The 23,340-nt window shown below is 36.7% G+C and overlaps 1 protein-coding gene across 6 annotated transcripts in view; it reads right to left on the minus strand.

Moving 5' to 3' along the window:
* The window catches only part of DIAPH2 (diaphanous related formin 2), a 980,096-nt gene that overhangs the window by 223,880 nt on the left and 732,876 nt on the right, over positions 1-23,340 (minus strand). For all 6 annotated transcript variants that reach the window (XM_013047536.2, XM_004775974.3, XM_013047535.2 and 3 more), the window contains one exon: positions 19,914-20,078. In XM_013047536.2, coding sequence (XP_012902990.1) covers positions 19,914-20,078 — 165 coding nt within the window. The remainder of the gene's footprint in view (positions 1-19,913; positions 20,079-23,340) is intronic.

The raw sequence follows: 23,340 nt of genomic DNA on the forward strand, positions 1-23,340 counted from the left end.
AATACGTTTCTCACTTGTGATTCTATCCTTGCTCATGACCTATATTTAGTAAATATCACTGCTTACTTACTGATGAGAATATACTTTTCCTACTATGCTAATAATCTACTTACCTGTCCTTTATCTCATCCTTCCCTAGGTACCATGCCATTATTTATAGAGGAGTTTTCTGGCTTCATCATGAATCTTCTGCATAAGTTGCCTTTTTTATTGGTATAGAGGGATTTTGCCATTAAGGCTGGCATGTTGGACAAATAACTTACTATGGGAATAAGGGAGTTTACAGACACACTGGATTTTACTTCCTGTACAAAACTTCGTAATAATATATGTCATGTTTTAGGTTTGACTCGTTTCAATGTGAACTTCTATATGCCTTTTTGACTTATGGACATTTTAGTACAATGAAATCTCAATGTTACTTTCTACATATTGTAAATGCTTATACTTAAGCCATAATATACTTAACAAACTGAATAAGACTAGATTTTATCTTCTGAAATTTATACCTATTTCTCTTCCTTTAAAGTAAGCAACTCTCCAACAGAGAAAAACAAATTCTCTTCAAAGGGTCTTTGAAGATGGCAAGACCTAGAGAAGGGAGAAAGATCAGGTATATGTTTGAAGAATATTCCTTGTCTAATGATTTTCATCATGAAGAAAAAAAGCCTAGAAACATAAGCAGGGTTGTAGCTGGATATGGGATAAATAGTGAAGATGTGAGGGGTCACAGTCATTAAGTGAATAGTAAATCACAAAGTGATTCTGACAAATGAAGGATTGAAATCCAGAATATAGAAATAAAATGGAGTAAACACAAGGTACTTCTTGTGCCTATTGATAGCTCTAATCAAGAGTTATACATGGAAAATACAGTACAGTTTGGGATTTCACAACTGAGACTGATAAGGTAAATGTAGACAAGTTTAAGTACTTTAGTAAAATATTTGCTGAATAAATGTTGAAGAATCAAAGGAGCCATTAAAATTATGAAAGCTTGAGGCACCTAGCTGACTCTGTCCTTAAGCGTCTGCCTTGAGTTCAGGTCATGATCCCAGGGACCTGGGATGTAGCGCATTGGGTTCCCTGCTCTGCGGGGAGCCTGCTTCTCCCTCTCTCACTCCCCCTATTGGTGTTCCCTCTCTTGTGTGCATGCACTCTCTGTCTCTCTCTTTCTCTCTCTCTGTCAAATAAAGAAAATAATTTTAAAAAATGATTAAAGCTTTTTTTTTTTTTTAAAGTAGCAGAGAGGGCAGGGAGAAGGGAAGGAGAGAGAGCTAGAGGGTTTTGAAACCCTTAATACAAAAGGCCATTTATTATTTGATCTCTAGCACAGGAAGAACATGATTATCAGTTACAAATAAGTTACTGATCAATATTTAACAGCTACTTTTATATGCCACACATTCTGCTGTGTGATAAAAATTAAAACACAATCGAGACACATTTACTCCAGAGGAACATGCAGCATAAAGAAAAATGCAGATCTGCATATCAGCAATTATAATGAGTGGGGTGTTACAAAACCACATTAACAATGTGATATGAGTATACAAAATAGGGAGAAATTAATTCTCCTTGGAGTTGGGGAAGAGATACCAGGAAAGTTGTCATGGAGAAAATAGCCATTGAATAGAGTCTTGAAAGATGAAAATGATTTCACCAGTGGAAAGGCGATTGTGAGCACTGTGAACAGAGGAAAAGGATGATGGTGGAAGGATGCTAGTTTAGACTTTGCTGTCATCTATGAGAGGGCATTAAAGATTTCTGAGAAGGCTGAGAAGGTGGATATCCCAATAAGACCTATGTTTTAGAAAGAAGTGTCTGGCAGTGGTATATAAACACGGTCTGGAGGGTGGTAAGACTGAAGTTAGAATGACTGAAAGGTTATTGCAGTAATCCAGGGAGAAACAATACATACCAAAACTAGAACAGTTAAAGCAAGGACGATTTAGGCAGAAACAACATGAACTGGGGATAGAACAGATGTGAACACTAAGGGAGAAGATAAGTTGTTCCATTAACCAAAATAAAGAATAATGGGAATGAGTTGGGAAAAGATGTAATGAATTCTATTTTGAATATTCTGAGCTTGAGACAGTTCTGGGAAATCTAGTTACAGGTATCAAAGAAACAATAAACTTGAGTCTAGAACTGAAGAATAAAATCACAGCTCAGGAATGAGTAAACCATGTGAGTAGATACAAACTTCCTTGGAAAAATTATGTAGGACCAAAGGCAGACCCTTAGTAATGCTCAGGTTTAACACTGAAGGATGGGCATCTAAGGAAATAGACTAAGGAGATACTTCTACTAAAAACCACACCAAGAAATCCTACCCATGTTATGACAAAGGATTTCTATACTAATGAGGCTGTATGTGTACTGCAATATAAGGCAGAGTAGAGGGGATCTGGATTACAAGCATATCGTGTGTGCCTAATATAATATAGGTACTAAGTATCTTCTGTCTCCCAGGATGCATAAGTGAGATTAGGACTACTGGTTAAGCATGATGTAGGTCTCACACACTAAGCCTGTGGTTAACTTCTGCAGTCATCCTGCCTAACAATGTAAGATAAGTGGAGTAATTCTGCCTCAGGGGCAATCTATAAAGAGGTAATGTCACCTAGAAAGGAAAGAGGAAATCAACAGCCAAGTTGATACTACATCTCTTCCAATGAAACTCCTTACTCTCATCTTCTCAAAAGCTACTCCTCTTAAGGACAGACTGCCTTTGGAAGTTGAAACATAAGAAACTATATCTGTTTTCTGTAATTTCCCTATCAGAATCTCACCTTAACACCCTTCTTTGCATGCTCTATATTAAGGGTTGGCATGCTTTTTTTCTGTAAAAAGGGCAGGACAGTAAGTATTTTCAGCCTGTATGGCACATGGACTGTCTCAACTACTTAACACTGCCATTGTTGGGTGAAAGCAGCTACAAATAATATATAAACAAATGGGCATGGCTTTGTGCCAATACAGCTTTAATGATAAAAGCAGAGGGCAGGCTGGATTTAGCACCTAGGTCATAGATTGCTGATCCCTGATCTATATCCCAAAGGAAGTAATTACCAAATGATACAGATTTGTAAGACAAAGATCATAAAGCTGAATTAGAATACCCCAGCAGCCAGGTTAATTTGTAGAATCTCCTTGATGTGGGGAAAGAATTTCTACACCTAGTCAGGTTAGGTAGCTATGTACATGACTTTCTTTCAGAGGTACAAGTATATCTGCCTTTCTCCCAAGCATTTCCTCTATCAACTAGTCAAGCTGCAGGAAATTCTTGAGAGTAGAATTGCTCTGCTGGATTAAGGCACTGTCCTGGATTTAAAGGTCACTTATGTAGTACAGAGTGAGTGACACGTTAGTACTGCATTAGTTTATCAGATCAACTAGCTGACAGCTGGCAGAGAACAGGACCAAGATGAAAGGAATCCAAGATGAACTAAATATTTTTGTAAGTTCTTTATAATTTTTCCAATTTTTGCCACTGAAACTATGCTTTTATCCCACTACACGCTTTACTATAAATCCCATCTTTTATCAGAGCTTCCTGTCTAGAAACTCATTTTAGGATGTAAATGTCTATCTTCCTTGGGGAAGTAGTAATTGAGGTTGAATCAGTATTTGTACGAGGCACTGTTTTGCTTTGTTTTCTCTTGAAAAAGGACAGGCGTTAATTTACTTACCTAACAAGGACAAGAGCCATAGCTTTAGAACTATTAGGAAAAGGATGGGCATCTTATTATCTCATTAGTTTCCTCCTTTAAGTTTTGAATTTGACCCATGCCTAAAAGCAGACAGAGTGCCACACTTCTAGGTAAAGTTCATGTCTGCAAATCATCCATATTCTAGAAAATTAATGTTAGGATTATTTAACTGAAATGATAATGTTCTTGGCAAGACTCTTTCTCTCAAGTAGGACAGAATTCATTTTTATTTCTCCTATACCATATAACGATATACAGCCTATAAAAAACAAGGTTGTGTAAGAAGATCACCTAATTGTAACTAGCAAAGTCTTTTGTTTTTAAAAGTAATTAATTTATTTAATTATTTTAGTGAGAGAGAGAGCACGTCTGTGTATGCACACACAGGAGCAAATGGGGAGGCATAGAAGGGTAGGGAGAGAGATAAGCAGACTTTGTGCTGAGTGCAGAGCTTGATGCAGGGCTCCACCTCACAACTCTATGATCAGGACCTGAGCCTATCAAGAGTCAGACACTCAAGCTCAAGTGACTGAGCCACCCAGGAACCCCTTGTGAAGTCTTTTAAACAGGAAAATTCAGTGATTCCTATAGAAAAAAAAAACTATAATGCCAAAATCTAAATCTAAAATACTAATTGTACAAGGAACCTTAAGATCAATAGAGAAACTGCTCAGCCACTTTCATGTGGTCATTCCATTTGGCACCGTTGTTTTCTTTCCCCAGTACTGACTGTGTTTAACACAGAATATAATTTTCCTAATAATTATGCTTAGAGTTCACTGTCTCATTCTCCCCATCTACATTAAGCTTAGAATGTTAGTAACATAAACAGTAATTAATGAGAAAAAGCAAGCTGGAAAAGCAGAGCTGTCTTATCTAAGTATATATTCCAGCTAAAGACAGAAAACAAACAGGAAAGTGTAACTTGAAAATAAATGAAGAATGGGTTCTATTTGTATTTCTATTCCCCATGATTTTTATTTTTTATCATTATTTTTATTGTGTTTGTTGCTATTTAAATTCCAGTTAGTTAACATATAGAGCAATATTAGTTTCGAGAGCAGAACTTAGTGATTCATCAGTTATATATAACACCTGGTGCTAATCACAAGTGCCCTCCTTGATGCCCATCCCTCATTCACCCCATCCCCCTGCCCACCTCTCTTCCAGCTACCTTCAGTTTCTTCTTTATAGCTAAGAGTCCATTTTCTGGTTTGTCTCTCTCTTTTTTCTCCCCAATATGTTTTGTTTTATTTCTTAAATTCCACATATGAGTGAACTCATATGGTACCTGTCTTTTTCTGACTGGCTTATTTTGCTTAGTATAATAAACTCTAACTCCATCCACATCCTTGCAAATGGCAAGATTTTGTTTTTTTTTTTTTTATGGCTGAGGGATATTCCATTTTGTATCTATACCACTACTTCTTTATCCATTCATTAGTTGATGGACATTTGGGCTCTTTCCATAATTTGGCTATTGCTCATAATGCTGTTATAAACACTGGGGTGCATGTGCTCTTTCGAATCAGTATTTCTGTGTCCTTTGGGTAAATACCTAACACTGTAATTACTGGATTATAGGGTACCTCTATTTTTAACTTTTTGAGGAACCTCCATACTATTCTCCGGAGTGGCTGCCCCAGCTTTCATTCCCACTAATAGTGTAGGTTTCCCTATTCTCCTCAACCTTGCCAACATCTGTTTCTTGTGTTGATTTTAGCTGTTCTGACAAGTGTGAGCTGATACCTCATTATAGTTTTGATTTATATTTTCCTGATGATGAGTGATATTGAATATCTTTTCATATGTCTGTTAGCTATCCCTTTGTCTTCTTTGGAAAAATGTCTATTCATGTCTTCTGCCTATATTTTAATTGGATTATTAATTTTGGGTGTTGAATTATATAAGTTCTTTATATATTTTGGATACTAACCCTTTATCTGATGTCATTTGTAAATATCATTCCCCATTCCAAAGGTTATCTTTTAGTTTTGTTGATTGTTTCCTTCAGTGTGCAGATATTTTTATCTTGATGGAGTCCTAATAGTTCATTTTTGCCTTTGTTTCCCGGGCCCCATGAGACATTATCTAGTAACAAGTTGAACTGGCCTATGTCAAAGTGCTTACTGCCTGAGTTCTCTTCTAGGATTTTGATGGATTTGGATCTCACATTTAGGTTTTTCATCCATTTTACATTTATTTTTGTGTATGGTATAAGAAAGTGGTCACATTTCATTCTTTTGCATGGAGCTGTCCAGTTTTCCCAAAAACCATCTGTTGAAGAGACTGTCCTATTTCCACTGGATAGTCTTTCCTGCTGTGCAGATTAGTTGTCCATATAATTGTGTGTCTATTTCTGGGCTCTCTATTCTGTTCCATTGATCTATGTATGTTTTTGTGCCAGTACCATATGGTCTTGATCACTACAGCTTTGTTATATAACTCAAGAGTCCAGAACTGTGATGCCTCTAAGCCTTGCTTTTCTTTTTAAAGATTGTTTTGGCTATCTGGGGTCTTTTGTGGTTCCATACAAATTTTAGGACTGTTTGTTTTAGCTCTGTGAAAATTTCTGGTGTTATGTTGATAGGGTTTGCATTAAATGTGTGGAGGATTGCTTTGGGTAGTATAGACATTTTAAACAATATTTGCTCTTCCAATTCATGAGTGTGGAATATTTTTCCATTTTTTTGTGTCTTCTTCAATTTCTTTGATAAATGTTCTATAGTAATCAGAGTACAGATCTTTTACCTCTTTAGTTAGGTTTATTTCTAGATATCTTAAAATAGTTTTTGGTGGAACTGTAGAGGGAATTGATTCTCTGATTTCTCTTTCTGCTGCTTCATTACTGGTGTATAAAAATGAAAGAGACTTCTGTACATTGATTTTGTAACCTGTTACTTCATGCAATTCATTTATCAGTTCTATTAATTTTTTGGTGGAGTCGTTCAGGTGTTCTACATAGAGTATCATGTCTTCTGTGAATAGTGAAAGTTTTACTTCTTTCTTGCCAATTTGGGCGCCTATTATTTCTTTTTGTTGTGTGACTGCTGAGGCAAGGAGTTCCAGTATTATGTTAACTAACAATGGTGAGAGTGGACATCCCTGTAATATTCCTGACCACAGAAGAAAAGCTCTTGGTTTTTCCCCATTAAGTATATTAGCTGTGGGGCTTTGGTTTATGGCCTTTATGATACTGAGGTATGTTCCCTCTATCCCTACTTTGTTGAGGGCTTTTATCAAGAATGGATGCAGATGTCCACAACTGTCAAAATATGGGAAGAACCCAGATGTCCATCAGTGGATGAATGGATAAAGAAGTGGTATATCTCTATGGTGGTATATTACTCAGCTATCAAAAAGAATGAAATCTTATAATTTGCAACTACATGGGTGGAACTAGACTGTATTATGTTAAACATAGTAAGTCAGTCAGAGAAACAAAAATATATAATTTCACTCATGTGTAATTTAAGAAACAAAATGGATAACACAGGGGAAGGGAAGGAAAAATAAAATAAAATAAGATGAAAACAGAGAGGGAGACAAACCATGAGAGACTCTTAACTATAGGAAACAAACAGCGTTACTGGAGGGGAGGTTGGTGGGGGGGTGGGGAATGGGGTAACTGGGTGATGGGCATCAAGGAGAGCCCATGATGTAATGAACACTGGGTGTTATATGCAGCTGATGAAATCACTAAACTCTACCCTGAGCCTAATAATACACTATATGTTAACTAACTTTAAATTAAAAAAAAGAATGGACACTGTACTCTGTCAAGTGCTTTTTCTGCATCTATTGAGAGTATCATATGGTTCTTATCCTTTCTTTTATTAATGTGGTGTATTATGTTGACTGATTTGGGAATGTTAAACCACCCTGGCACCACAGGAGTAAGTCCCACTTGATTGTGGTGAATGATTTTTTTAACGTACAGTTGGATTCAATTTGTTAGTATTTTGTTGAGAATTTCTGCATTCATGTTCATCAGGGATATTGGCCTATAATTCTCTTTCTTAGTGGGGTGTTTGTCTGGTTTTGGAATCAAGGTAATGCTGACCTCATAGAATGAGTTTGGAAGTTTTCCTTCCATTTCTATTTTTTGGAATAGTTTTAGAAGAATAAGTATTAAGTCATCATTAAATGTTCACTATAATTCCCCTGTGAAACCATCTGGCCCTGGACTTTTGTCTGTGGAGAGATTTTGATTATTGATATAATTTCTTTGCTAGTTATCAGTCTGTTCAAGTTTTCTATTTCTTCCAGCTTTAGGTGTTGGTTTTGGACTATCATGTTTTCATTTTCACTTGTTCCAATGTATTTTTAAATTTCTTCTTTAATTTCCTGGTCAATCCATTCATTCTTTAATAGGATGTTCTTTCACCACCATGTCTTTATAGACTTTCCAATTTTTTTCTTGTGGTTGACTTCAATTTTCATAGCACTGTGGCTGGAAAATATGCATGGCATTATCTTTTTGTACTTATTGAAGTTGCTTTGTGACCCAGTATGTGATCTATTCTGGAGAATGTCCTACTGGCACTTCAGTATAATATGTATTCTGCTGCTTTAGGTTGAAATGTTCTCAATATATCTGTGAAGTCCATCTGGTCCAGTGTGTTATTCAAAGCCATTGTTTCCCTATTGATTTTTCTGCTTAGATGATCTGTCCATTGATTTAATGGAATGTTAATGTCCACTATTAGTGTATTATTATACATGAGTTCCCTTATATTTGCTATCGTTTTACATATTTGGATGCTCCTAAGTTGGAGGCATAAATATTTACAATTGTTAGGTCTTCTTGTTGGATAGTCCTCTTCTATTACGATATAGTGCCCTTCTTCATCTTTGCTTTAAAATCTAGTTTGTCTAAGTATGACTACTCTAGCTTTCTTTTGACATCCATTAGCATGATAAATGGTTCTCCAGCCCTTCACTTTCAATCTGGAGGTGTCTTTAGGTGTAAAATGAGTCTCTTGTAGGCAGCATCGATATGGGTCTTATTTTCTTATCCATTCTGACACCCTATGTCTTTTCATTGGAGCATTTAGTCCATTTACATTCAAAGGGATTATTGATAGAAATTTCATGCCATTTTATTGCTTGTTTTGTTGTTTATGGTGATTTTCTCTGTTTCTTTCTAGTCTCTGTCACCTCTGGTCATTCTTTCCCACCCAAAGTGTCCCCTTTAATACTCCTTGAAGGGCTGGTTTGGTGGCCATAAATTCTTTTAGTTTTTGTTTTCTGGGAAGCTTTTTATCTCTCCTTCTATTCCAAATAACAGCTTTGGTAGATAGAGTATTCTTGGCTGCATATTTTTTGCATTCAGCACATTGAATATATCACACCACTCCTTTCTGGCCTGCCACATTTCTGTGGAGTCATCCCTTGTCTTCGCTTGTAAGTTAGAAACTTCCTCTGTCTTGTTGCTTGTAGGAATTTTTCTTTATCTCTAAATTTTTACAAATTTAACTACAATGTCTTGGTGTTGGCTTGCTTTTGTTGACTTTGATGGGAGTTCTCCATGCCTCCTGGATCTAGATGTGTTTCAGTCCCCAGATCAGAGAAGTTTATCACTATAATTTCCTCAAATAACCTTCTGCCCCTTTCCCCTCTCTTTTTCTTCTGGCACTCCTTTGGTAAGAATATTATTATGCTTAATGAAGTCACTGAGTACCTATGCTCACATTTGTGATCCCACATTTTTTTCTCTCTTCTTTCCAGCTTCATTACTTTTCACAGTTTTATTTTATGTATCACTTACTTGTTCCTCTTCTTCCATCCTTGTGGGCAATACATCCAGTTGGTTTTGTATCTCAGTTACAGGATCTTTTATTTTAGGCTGACTAGTTTTTAGATCTTTTGTCTTTCCTGTAAGGGGCCCCCTGGTGTCTTCTGTGCTCTTCTCAAGTCCAGCTAGTATCTTTATGACTGTTGCTTTAAATTCTGGATCATGCATAATACTTCTATCTGTTTTGATTAGATCCTTAGCCATGACCTTTTTTTTGTTCTTTCTTCTGGGATGAACTCCTCCATCTTGGCCTTTTGTCTAGGTCTCTGTCTTCTTCTCTGTGTTAGGAAAGCCTGTTATGTTTTCTGCTCCTGAGAGTAATGACTTTATTAAGAAGAGGTCCTACACTGTCCAGGGCCTGGCACTTCAGGAAGTGTCTTGTGTGTGTGCGTTCTGTGTGCGCACTCTGCCGCTGTGTTTTGGCTGCTCTTTCCCTCAGGTCAGTCCTCTGCAGAGTTTCTCTTTGCCCACAGTGGGGCATGTTTGGACCTTGGTCAAAGTGTGGGAAGTATTAACTAGGTGTGCTCTGGTCGGCTTCCTAAAAGAGATCTGGTGCTACTTTTAGTAGTGCTGAAGCTTTGCAGAACTCTATGGTCAGTAGACATGGTGTGTGGGTTTGTGTTAGTCTTCTGGGGGAGGGGCCCATTGTTCTGTTTCTCAGGCACACTTGACCAATAAAAGCAGCACCTGCAGAGTGTGGGGGGCTGGGGCTTGGTGTAAGCAGTATAGGCTGCCACTACTGGCCCTGTGCCAGTTACTGAAGTTAGTTTATGCTGGGGGACAGGGGAGAAAAAATAGCACCAGCCCCTCTGGTACCAGAGAGGGGGATTTGCACCCACTTTTGTCCAGGGAAGCCCTCCCAGAAGAGTGAACACTCTCCCCTGTGCGTCCTAGGAATCCCTCAGATCCCTGCCTTCACCCTGTCTGCGTCCTGGTCATCTGCCCACCTGCCAACACAGTGCACCTGTGTTCTATCTCAGGCAGGCTGGCTAAGTTTTAAAACTCCAAACTTCAGGGTCCCACACTGGTCCTCTGAGAGCAGGTCTTACTGTGTTGGGACTGATGCAGGTTTGTTCCAGAAGGCAGTGGCACCAAAGCACAGGGGCATGGATATTGGAGTAAAGTGCAGCAAAGAGCCCGTGCCCAGGGTAGCTGCCCTCATTATGTGTCTCTACATGATGCTGAGGGGCATGGGAGTGTAATGGCACCAGCCGGCTTTTTTATCCCTAGACAGGCAATGTCACCTCTCCCAGATGCATTCCAGGAAGGGTGATCTAACTCTCCCAGTGTGTCCTAAGGCACTTTTAGTTTCTGTAGGCTGCTATTGGGCCCTCTGCCTTTCTTCTCCACAGAAGCACTGTAGCAGCCACCAGGTTCCATACTAGCTATGCCTCAGACCTCTAAAACTCCAGTCTTTGAGGCCCCTTGGTTGAAAAAAATTTGAAAATCAGCCCTTCTCATTTTCCCAGTCAATGGCTGGGGAAGTGATTTCCTTGTGCAATCCCCTGTGTGCTCTCTCTCCCCGTAACTAGGACTCCTTCCCCTCTGCAGCATCCACCATCTTTATCAACCCCCACACATCTCAGCACGTCCTACTTTCCATGATATGGCCTCTTCTCTCCCTCTAGCTGTAGAGTTTGTTCTGTCAGTCTTCAAATTGATTTCTTGGCTATTCAGAATGATGTAATATTTATCTAGCTCTAGGGCGGAGGCAAGCCAAGGGTCCTCCTAGTACTCCACCATTGTAGCTCTTCCCCATGATTTATATATATATATGTATATATATACATATATACATATATACATATATATATATACACACACACACACACTTAAATGAACAAAAGCACACATTTCACAAATACATATATACTTATTTGTATTTTGACAATTTGGAACTTCTGACAATTCAGTATTGAGCAATGTACTTTTGTGTTGTGTATTTTGTAGATACTGTTAGTTCTCTGCTCTAATCCATCCAACATCAACCTTTTTACTTGCTGGAAGAACCCTGGGTTGGTTTGGTTGCTCAGTTTGCATAGTCTCATGCTCAGGGAAGGGGCTTGCTTTTGTTGTTTCTTCATTGTGGGGGCTCTACATACATTGTAAGGTGTTTAGCAGCATTCCTGGCTTCACTCACTAAATGCCAGCTGTACCTCCTCCTTGGTTATGATAGACAAAATTGTCTCTAGACCTTGCCAAATGTCTCCCAGCGGGTCAAAATCATTCCTGGGTCATTATGACTGTCCTAAAGTCACACCAGACAAGTCAGTCTTTAAGCAACGGTTGTTACCCTAGATAATCTGCATCAATTAGTCTATTGCTCGGGACAGCTGTCGGTAGTTAAGAAGTAACTGAAGCTTGGTTACTGTTTGTCCAAGCATATGATGGATAACTTGTAGATCATAATAATGATCTGATAGCTGCTTCTCCAGAAATGAAATAGCTGTTTTTCCACTCTAAATTCAGCATGGAAAACTAGGAAACAATATATATTTACCACCACAAACAAACACCAAACAAGGTGGAGAAGAAGAAAAGGGTAAAGATTAAATGTGAAAGGCCATACAGTAGCAAAAACAATGATGACCCTGTTCATATGTCACTTACTCTTCAAAGCCTTCCTTAAATCAGAATAAATGACTCTCTCTTCTGTGCTCATGAGCTCTTTGTGTACATTTCATTATTAGTATTTGTTCATTTGACAGTCTTTCCCATTAGAATATGAGCTCTGAGGAGCCAACATTTTAATTTTTCATCTTTAGTACTTTGGTTCACTCATTGCATTATTAATTCACTGTCACTCATATATGTTGTTAGTGATCTGCCCTGTGTTTGATCTAGAGTAGGCTAATTTATGGTGAAGATTGAGATATGGTAATGAACACATTACAGGGTATGAAAGCACACTAAAGGGTTATCTAGGCCAAAATGGGAGCACTAGGGTAAAAATCCTCTTGGACAGTTGGTAAAGTAATTGGGGAAGTAGTGAAGGTAGGGGAGAAGAAGAGTAAGGGGGCAGATGAGGCAAAAGGATCTCCATGGACAGGATTCCAGGGAGAGTCCTGCCTCCTACTACCTTGTACAGGGGCTAGGGCATCTTTTCTAATAAAATTATCATTAGCAAATAGATAAATAAGGATGAAGCAGAATGAAGACAAACTGGTGGTACCAGTAGAATTGGCTTTTGGGATCTTTTGGCTCAGGTTGTAATTATTAATAGCTTTGGCCATTCTCAAGGCCTATGGAAAACGTCAGTTTGTATACTCTACTGCTCATTTTATAACTTTCTTACTTCCTGATGTTTGGACATAATTCAGTAATAACTTGTTTATGAGAAACACTTCCTTGAAAAATTCTATGTGAGGTGTTGCTAGAACTAAAGCAAAAGCATTTTGTTTCCTGGTTCTAGTTCTTACTAGACCTTTAATAAGAAAAGAAGGTATTGGGGCGCCTGGGTGGCTCAGTGGATTAAGCCGCTGCCTTCGGCTCAGGTCATGATCTCAGTGTCCTGGGATCGAGCCCCGCATCGGGCTCTTTGCTCAGCGGGAGCCTGCTTCTCTCTCTCTCTGCCTGACTCTCTGCCTACTTGTGATTTCTCTCTCTGTCAAATAAATAATAAATGAAATCTTTAAAAAAAAAAAAAAAAAAAAAAAAGAAGGTATTGAACTGACTTTGTTAATATTTTCAGTGTTAACTATGACATTGTCTTAGATTTTTAAAGGACAATATTCATCTTGCCATAAGCAATTCTGACAACTTTTTAGAAATATTTTAGAAACATTTATGATATTTTAAATGTTTACAATATTATTCTAAAGTGGTTCTCTTTAAACCATGTATGCCACTATTACATATTGCTTTATTACATATTCCTTTAGTTCCTCATGATATATTTAGTTTTTTTACACAAGGAACAATTACATAAGAAAAATAGGACATGGACATCTACTCCTGGCCCAAAGAAAGTAGTCAAACAGAATACAACAGTTGATAGGTGGTATCTTTTTCCAAAAAAAAAAAAAAAAATTAACGATGCCTGTATAATACAGTAAAGTCTGTTCTCTGTCACAGCTGGTGAATGAGGAATATGATGAATTCTGGTCAAAAGTTCTGCTTAACAGAGTTACCATATATTTTATATGAATTGCCTATTTTCAAAGAGTTGCAACAGATCAAAATAACCCTAAGGCTACATAGGTAAGGTGGTCCCAGTTGAACTCAAAGGGATGTGTGTGTGTGTGTGTGTGTGTGTGTGTGTGTGTCTGTGTGTGATTAGAGAGAGGTAGTTGGTGGGATTTGCATGAAAGGATTTATGCTGGTTATTTGTCCTTGGCTTCTAGAAGAAGTTACATACATCCCTATGTGACAGAACAAAAGGAAGGATGGAGGGGAATGGAAGGGCTTATGGATTTAGGATTGCTTTGAGGTCTCTAGGACTTGAAAACTTTTTAAGCCTTTAAGGAGAAAGGGATCAGAAGAAAAGCAAAAGGAACTGTTTTTATGAAGTGTGCTGTGAACACAGCTAACTTTGCACTGAGCATACCACCACTATGGTACTACCAGGACTGGTGGCAAACTGGAGCAATATCTCTGACTGCAACCTTGGTCCAGATGGATTTTCACTGAGGGCGGCCCCATACAGGTTTGCCAGCAAAAGGCAGAGGGGAGCCAGAGTGGAAGCAGGACTGGACCATCAGGGCTTTGCCTATTTTGTTCACTGCTACATTCCCATCATCCTAGACTAGCAGGCACTCAAATATTTGTGGGCAAATGTCAAGTCATAACTATAGCTAACATCTTCTGAGCCCATATAAGATGACTCCTGATGTACTTGTTGGAGTGGAAACTTCGCAGGGAGCTTGAGTCCTGCCAGCAGAGGTAAAGAAGAGAGAATTTGGGATGTCCGGATTATTGTTACTGACATGACCGCCATCTGGACTCACAGCTGCTGAGGCCTGGAGATACTTAGCTTACAAATAAAGCTATACTATTCGAGGGGCACATCAGGCTTTTTGGAGTTTCTCAAAAGTATCTTTACAATTATTAATTATCATTATATTGGCAAAACAAAGATACATCAAATTATGAGGCATCTAACAGAGATTTTGGATGATGGAACTTTAGATAACAGAGTTTATATTACTGATTACTCTCCTTTATTAAAGAATATATTTGGTTTCGTATGTAAGTCCACCATTTCTGTAATACCACACTAAAGTTTCCTTTAAATGTCAAGTACTTTGTAAACTGAAGCTTTAAAAATGTGTCAAAATAACTTAGTCTTCTTGGATCAGAGATTATATATACACAATCTTTTTATGCAAAATTTCAGCCTCATTCCTTTAAAGGCAAATTTCCTGTAATGAATGAATAAAAATGTTCTGTATATATCAGTTTAGTCTTTTGGGTTTAACGAACTACAGGTGTTCACTTTGGCTTTCCAATTATATTTTGGATTTAGACATGATTGAGGCCTTATAAAGAGGAAGATGACTTGAGAGAAATGAGAGCTTATCAAAATTAAATATCTCCATCAACCAAGAAAGGTACATAGCTCTCATGCAAGCTTAGATTTTGAAAGGACAATTACTTAAGATAGAAGGAAGATCACCCCTAAATGAGAATTAAGATAAGAATAATCTCAGTTTTTGAGGCTTGCCGGGGGGAGGGGGTGTGGGAGAGGGGGGTGGGGTTATGGACATTGGGGAGGGTATGTGCTATGGTGAGTGCTGTTAAGTGTGTAAACCTGGCGATTCACAGACCTGTACCCCTGGGGATAAAAATACATTATATGTTTATAAAAAATAAATTAAAAAAAAAAGAATAACCTCAGTTTTATAACTCCTCATGCCATACTAGCTATGGGAACAACTAAGGCATAATGACAGTCACACATTTGCCTTTAAGCCTTCATTTAGTTTTAATACTGTGCTCCCAAAGTTTCTCTCTGTTCTAAGAGGCTCAGGTCCCCTTAGACACTTGGTGTTGTCTTCTTTTGCTGCTTCCACTTTCATACTTTACCTTCGGCCAGCCTGGGAGGATAATTCACATTAAGTGATTATGGCTCAGTCAGCCAAGCCTAGATGGTCTGGTCTGTAAGCAACCATACTTCTTTTGATTTTAGAAGCCACTTTGATTTTAAACAATTTAGATTTCATCCTGAGGCTACAGAGAATTCATTAAAGAATTTTAAGTCAGGAAAGTAACACTGTCTTCTTTGTTTTGTTTTCAGTTTTATTCTGACTTTAATGTTGCAAATGGATTAGAAGTAAAAGAGAAGCAGACACAGATACCAATCAAGAACATCATTATAATAGTCTAGCTGAGAGACAGTAGAGGCCCAGAACAAAATAGCATCAGTGGGCTGGAAAGAAATGAATGGACTGTAAGACATTTAGGAGATAGAAGCAAGAAGACTGAATGATGATATAAATGCAGCTATCACTTAGCCTCCTGAGACTTAATCATTTTAATATTCATCTAAGAGCTATTCAAAAATTGTTAGAGGAAATTCTGATTAAAAAATGTTAAAGTTTATTTATCAAATGAATAGCAGCAAATACTTATTTTGTTGAGGGGAAATCTTCCAGCATGATTAATAGTAATGATAATGTTTTCTTAAGTTATGTAAATGAATCTATTAATTCTATAAAGCCTTTTGCCTTTATGTCCAATGTATGAGATATAGAAAGAGAACATACACAAAACAAAAATAAATTGTGTGCCTGGGTAACATATTGGTCTTTAAAAAATAAAACAAAAACATACAGAATCCATAGGAAACTGCCAGATTTAAAAGACAAAAGAAATATTCTCTGTAATTTATTTGGATCTATGAAGGTTACTAAAGTATAATACTTGCCTCAAACACTTTCCCAATAGCTGAAATTAATTTTTATGCCTAAGGAAGGTACTGCATGGCAGTGAAACATAAGGTTCATTGATTTTGGATATTCTATTCAAAGTATTTCGAAAGAAAAAAGACTGTAGCCAACTGTTTGAACTAACTGAAGCATAAAGAAGAATAAGCAAAAAAAGAGGTCTAAACCTTTTATAAATGTGGAATTTTATTTTCTTCTACAAAATATTCAACATAAATTTAGGGATTATTAATTAATCTTGAATATATTATAAACTTTTTTTTTTTAACTCTGATGATGTCGGGAAACTAACTAGAAAGAGAGACTTAATTCTGAATTTAGAAATGTTTCCAATTACATATATCTTCATGCTAATATACAGGACAAGCATCTTGAATATGTTTAACATCCTCAATTGAGTAACAAATAACATGAATGATATGAATAATTAATATAGCAGCATCTCAAAGAGATTACCCAATTTTGCTTCCATTAATTTGAATGTGCTATGTCAAACCCTTTTGTTTATTTCCATTCTCTCCATCCTTTAGATGATATCTCTCTGAGGAAGACTTTTTGCTATGTGCATTTTGTTTATGCTGCACATGCCAAATAAATCTCCCAGGATGAAACTCTGAGCTCATCTGGAAGTAATTTTTGGTAGCATATGAATCAGAACTCTTATTTTCTTCTCAGCAATACTGGTATTTTATTGCTTCCATGTATAGTCCAATATGCTTTTAGCAGTAGGAAGCCTGAGGCCATATACAGAAAACACTAAGAAAATGGGAACTTTTGGCGATCACAATTTTTGTCTCTCTTTCTGGGTTCTTCCCTCCCCTGGGAGAGTGAAATCATTTCATGTTCACTATGAAACAGGATCATGGTGAACATGATTGACTGAAGTTGGTGATGTTGATTTAGGAGTGTTCAGCTTATTATAGGTAAGGTGTAAAAGCTTTAAATCTGCTTGTCAAAATCTACTTGTCAAACACCTATGGGTTTTTCCAGACTCTGCCCAAATGTCACTTTCTCTGTGCAGGCTCCTCAGGCCAGCTCAGGCACAGTTAGGCAGTTCTTCCCTTGCATTACTATAGCACCTTGATACTCCTAAGGCAGCACTATCAAATTACATTGTATTTACTTACCTGTCTCTTTTCATTCATAGATAGAGATTATTATTTTCCTTTTATCTCTGGACTAGAGCATTACCAAAATCAAAACAGTTCTCAATAAATAATCATCAAATATATGGGTAGAATATGACTAATAATGTTCTCCATCTGCATTGCATAGGTTATGAGGTGTTTTCACATAGTGTTGAGAAAGATATGTCAGAAATTATCACCTGTATTTTATAAATGAGGGAACTGATGCCCAGAGAGAATACCTAACCGACCCAAGTTCAAAACAACTAATAAGCTGCACACTTGGCTCTCATGCCAGCAAGTCAATAATGATTTGCAGATAAAAATGATAGTAATAGTGTTCTGAAAGGCAGAGGGCAGTGGCTGACCAGGACACATTATAGGAAATAGTTACCTATTTTGAAATCTTTAAAATCAATCTTAGCACGGTCTAAAGAAATTAACGTAAATGTACACGAAAATGGACTTCAGAATGTCAACTGACTTACAATGAGAATAATTTGTGACAAAATACTTTCCTATACTCAAGCTATACATACAGTGAAGTCAGTAGACAAATATATCCTATTTATCTATGTAATTCACATGACTCTCTGCAATTCTGTGGCTCACAGACTTCTAAAGAGGAATAAATTCTTAGAGATCAGGAGTAAAATCACTTCATTTTAGTTAAAAAAATAAGTAGCTACAAAAGATAAATGACTTATATAAATTCACACAGCTTATTAGTGACAACGCCTGGTCACTGAATCAGGTCTTCTTAAAAATTACATCATCACATCAAAAAAACAAAAAACAAACAAACAAAAAACCACCACCAAAAAACAAACAAAAAAAACTTTTGATTGAGAAGTAATACAATTCTAATTCTAGTTCTTAGCAAGATTTCTAAGCAACAGGCTGCAATACAGGAATTGTCCTTAAACAGATGCTATACAATGGGAGTACATCAAATTCTATTCTATGACTGCATCAGGGAGGTGAGGGCCACTCATGTGACAGTTTTCACATCCAATCCACTAAAACAAGGTACTTTTTAATAGGAGATTGACAATATTAACTATAATTACATCCAGTTACCCACACTGATGTTACGAAATAATTTATTGGATTTATCTTTTCAGTGTGTCAACTGAAGTGTATTTTCTAATCTCCATTCCTTTTCAACATATTTGTTTTCTTCTTGAAAATAGTCCAAGTAGATATAATGTAGGTATGCACAGGTTCATGTCATACTTACAGCTTTTAAGTTTTGAAAATAGTTGGGTGAGTCATTGCCAGAACACATTTTACGACTTACTGGCCAGCTAAAAAGTTAAATATGTGTGTCTATTAAGGGGGTAAAGACCAGAGACCAAAATAAGCTAAAATTCTCAGAAAAAAAAGAGACAAATGATCATATTTATGAAAGCTTTTTTAAGCTTCTATCACCAAAAATAGGATGTGCTCTGGGTTATATGTCCCAGCTCAGTAGATAAAAGCAAACGCTTTCCACAAAAATATCTGTATTTCACAGACTGTGCAAGTCATACCCCAATCCAATTCCATGGCACAACATATTCAATTAATAGAGCAAGCCTTTTTTAGCAAATAACTGCTTTTGGAATAGATATGTATCTCAAACTGCAATGAATTTGTTTGCTAATTGATCTTCCTGTTGCGGATAATTGCTAGAATTTCTTCTTTTAAATACATGAAACCTTACTTATTTGGTATCAACTATTACATGTATCTACCACTGTCATAGTCAGAGTCTGTGCTCTTCTCCTTTTTCACTAGATGCAGAGAACTACTTCCACAACATTTATACAGTAAAGCTTTTGCTTCCCTCTAGCTTCATAACTGGCACCCTGACTACCCATCTCTAACTAATGCTAGTATTTCCTGTTATCCCCAAGAGTTAATAGTTTGAAACAGGAGGCTACATTATGAAAGAAAATGTGAATATTACAGGTCATTTTTATAGTCTACTGTAGAGTTTTCTTATAAAGACTATGACAAAAACTTGCTCACAAATCATAGCATTTTAATGTATTAAGTGAAAGATGACTTTAGATATTAATTTTTAAGCTAGGTCAAATTACAATACTATGCTATATAAAAATTAACATAATTTAAGTACCAATTCATTCATTCTTACAAAATTTCAGTAGAGAAATTCCCATATATATCTAAAGTTGAAGATAGTTCATTTAAGTCTCCATTATATATTAAGCCAGCCAACCATTTTTATCTATGTCACAGGTATAAAATATCTGTCCATTCCTGCTAAAGGCCTATAACATGAAGTCAATATGATCAATAGGTACATAAAATGCTAATAGAAGAGACTATTTAAAAAAACACAAGCAACAGGACTTGCAATCCTTTAAGATGTATTACTCACCAGAAACAAAGTTCGGAAGTTGCTGAGATCACCAAAGAACTCTTCGATGCTCACTGTCTTAGAGTCAAAAATAAAGTATTCTCCAAGATTCTCATAGAGCTTTAGCATGTTATTGTGCATGGTGAACAGTTTTTCATACTGGTCTCTGGCACTCTTTGTAAAGCTGTAGCTTTCTGTTAAGGACCATGACCCAATAGTACCTTAAAGGCAATCACCAGATATTAAGATTGAAGTATACCATCATTTTTATAAATACTTATGTATTAATTTGCAATGATCGTCATAAAAAATACCACAGACTGGGTAGCTTAGACAACAGAAATGTATTTTCTTACAATTCTGGAGGCCAGACATTCAATATCAAGGTATTGACAAGTTTGGTTTCTTCTGTAGCCAATCTCCTTAGCTTACAGATGGCCACCTTCTCACTATATCCTCACATGTTGGTCCCTTTGCCTGTGTTTGTGTCCTCATGTCCTCTTCTTATGAGGATACTAGTCATATTGGAGTAGGGTACACCTTAAGGACCTCATTTTAACTTAACTGCCTCTTTAAAACCCTATCTCTAAATACAGTCAGTCACATTCTGAGATTTTGGGGGTTAGGGCTTCAACATAGGAATTTTTGCAGGGACACAATTCAGTCTATAACTTGCTAGAGTTATTATATTGGTTAATGAGTTCTAGAAATCTGTAAATTAGGCAGAACTATCTAATGTTTAACCATGTGAAACATGTTTGATAAATGAAAGCATATAAGTACAAATACCAGAAAGCTGCCTCAGTTATCTTTTGGATGCCTTGGTGGCTCAGATGGTTAAGCATCTTCAGCTCAGGTCATGATCCCAGGGTCCTGGGATAGAGTTCTGCTTTGGGATCCCTGCTCAGTGGGGAAACTCTTCTCCTTCTGCCTGTGCCTCTCTTTCTCTCTGTCTCTCATGAATTAAATAAACATAATGTTTTTTTAAAAAAACTATCTAATTTATAACCATATAAAACATGTTTGCTAAGTGAAGGCATATAAATACAAATACCAGAAAACTGCCTCAGTTATCTTTTAATGAACAAGCTAGGGCAGAAACAAACAACAAAAAACTTAGAAAAAATATTCTTTTTTTAAATACACATATTCTATTTAGAGAGAGGTTACAGTGAATTCTATATATAGGCTGTGTATGTGTGTGTGTGTGTGTGTGTGTGTACACACACGCATGCTTATCCTACATGAAGAGGGGAAGGAGAGGAAGAGAGGAGGAGAGAAGGCAAGAGGGAGGTATGAAGAGAAAGGAAGAGGGAGAAAGGGAGACAGGAAAGAGGTGGAAAGTTCTGGTATAGCGCTAGAACCTTAATCACTTAAAGGGCTTGCTAAAACCCAGACTGCTGTTTGCTGGGACTGAGCCCAGGAGCCTGAGAATTATGATTGCTAAAGTGTTCCCAGGTGATATTGAGGCTGCCAGTCCTGAATACACTTTGAGTAGTATGCTATAGAAAAGCTGTTTATCCAGAAATTAATTATATCCTTTTTACAATGTTATCAAAAAAATGATAACCAGTACCAAAATATAAACGAATCAAATATGTAAATGTGTCTGACTAAAGGTATCATTGTATATAAATTTATCCCTGAAGAAATAAATTACAGTACTTTCTTCCTGATTATAGAGGATACAGATATAGGAAATTAACTCTTTAGAGGTACCTGAGTAGCTCAGTTGGTTAAGCTTCTGACTCTTGATTTTGGCTCAGGTCATGATCTTAGGGTCATGAGATGGAGCCCTGTGGTGTGGTTCTGAGTGTGGAGCCTGCTTATGATTCTCTATCCCTCTCCCTCTGCTCCCCTGCCCAAGAGAATCCAAAGCAGAATCTGCACTGAGTGCAGATCCCACCTCAGGGCTCAATCTCAGGACCCTGAGATCATGACCTGAGCCCAAACCAAGAGTCAGATGCTTAACTGATTGTGCTACCCAGGCAACCCAATCTCTCTCGCTCAAAACAAACAAACAAACAAACAAACAAACAAAAAACCTCTTTAGGTGACCCAGAAAACAAAAAAAAACACACTAAAATTTTCAATAACTCAGAAGCAAATATTGTGAACATTTTGGAGTATTCTAGTCTTTCTTCCACGGCTAATAACTTTTGAACGTAAATTGGTAAGAATGCTTCAGAGAAAGGGAAGTAGACTAACAACGAAGAATAAAGGAAACCAAATCCACCTTTAAAAATTAGAGTTAAATTTTTAAAAAGATCAATGATCACAGAAGTAAAATGTCATTATGTAAAAAGGTAAAATACTTAGAATTATAAAAGAAGGTTAACAGCATGGTTTGGGATATGCTATAGTAAGGTCCATTATAATGTATTAATATGTTATGGTAGTATTACTTCATCAGACACTGATAAATGTGTTTTGAAATAATCGATTTTATGATTTTAAGATTAATCTTAAAATTTACACATAAATATATAAAATTCCTAAAACTATAAATCTTATATTTAAGATTTTCTGAATTCCTCAGTATGTTTTATTATAACTTGGGACCAAATTTATTTTTGAGGGGAACACAGCTTTCGTTTTACAATAGAAGTCATTGGAGAAAAACAGATCATTTTTTTTTTTCCAGACAATTTCAGGAAAATTACTTTGCAGCTAACACTTACTGGATACTGATTTTAAAAGTGAGACAGGACCCTACCTACGTTCTTTCTTATGCTACTTAAATATCAGAATTCACATTAGCAACACAACAACCTCCTTCCAGCTAACAATCTTTAAATTTTTCAAACCTCAAATCTATTTTAACCTCAATAGACTGAAAGAATTAATGCACTTCTGGTAATTTCTATTTACCAACAAAAGGATCTCATATAACGCTACATATACATTTGAGACTATTACCATATAACTTTGACTACTAATAAAGTGTTAAACATTTTGTTTGAGTTGCAGAAATAAGACAATACTCTTCATTTCCTATCACAGAATGAAAATTGAGTATTTTGTTTGCTAGTCTCTCTTACTAAACAAAACAGACTCCTGCCAGACACTTGCTAGGCATAAAAGTTATCAAAGGTCTCTTACTTTTACTCTATTTGCAATGCAAAGTACTAAACTATATATTTCACAAGGCTCAACATCTGTACCACACAGAGAAAACCCAAAGATAAAAAGAAAAAAAATGTTCCCCATTTATAACAGTTTTTCACCAGCTACAGTATGTCTATGTAGTGATACACGACTTCATAAATTTGTTCTAGGAAAAAAAAAAAAACAACTAATTTCAGAAATTCTGTCTGTGTACCAAAGTGAGAAAAACTGAGAATGGCTAATCTTAGAAATAACCAAGGGAAAGCTGCCCAATCTCCAAGTCCTTTGCTTATCTCCTTCAAAGTGATTATTTTGTTAAAGGGGATATATGGCATGAGTC

The sequence above is a fragment of the Mustela putorius genome, unplaced genomic scaffold (assembly GCF_011764305.1).
Source record: "Mustela putorius furo isolate JIRA1106 unplaced genomic scaffold, ASM1176430v1.1 tig00003846_pilon_pilon_pilon, whole genome shotgun sequence".
Lineage (NCBI taxonomy): Eukaryota > Metazoa > Chordata > Mammalia > Carnivora > Mustelidae > Mustela > Mustela putorius.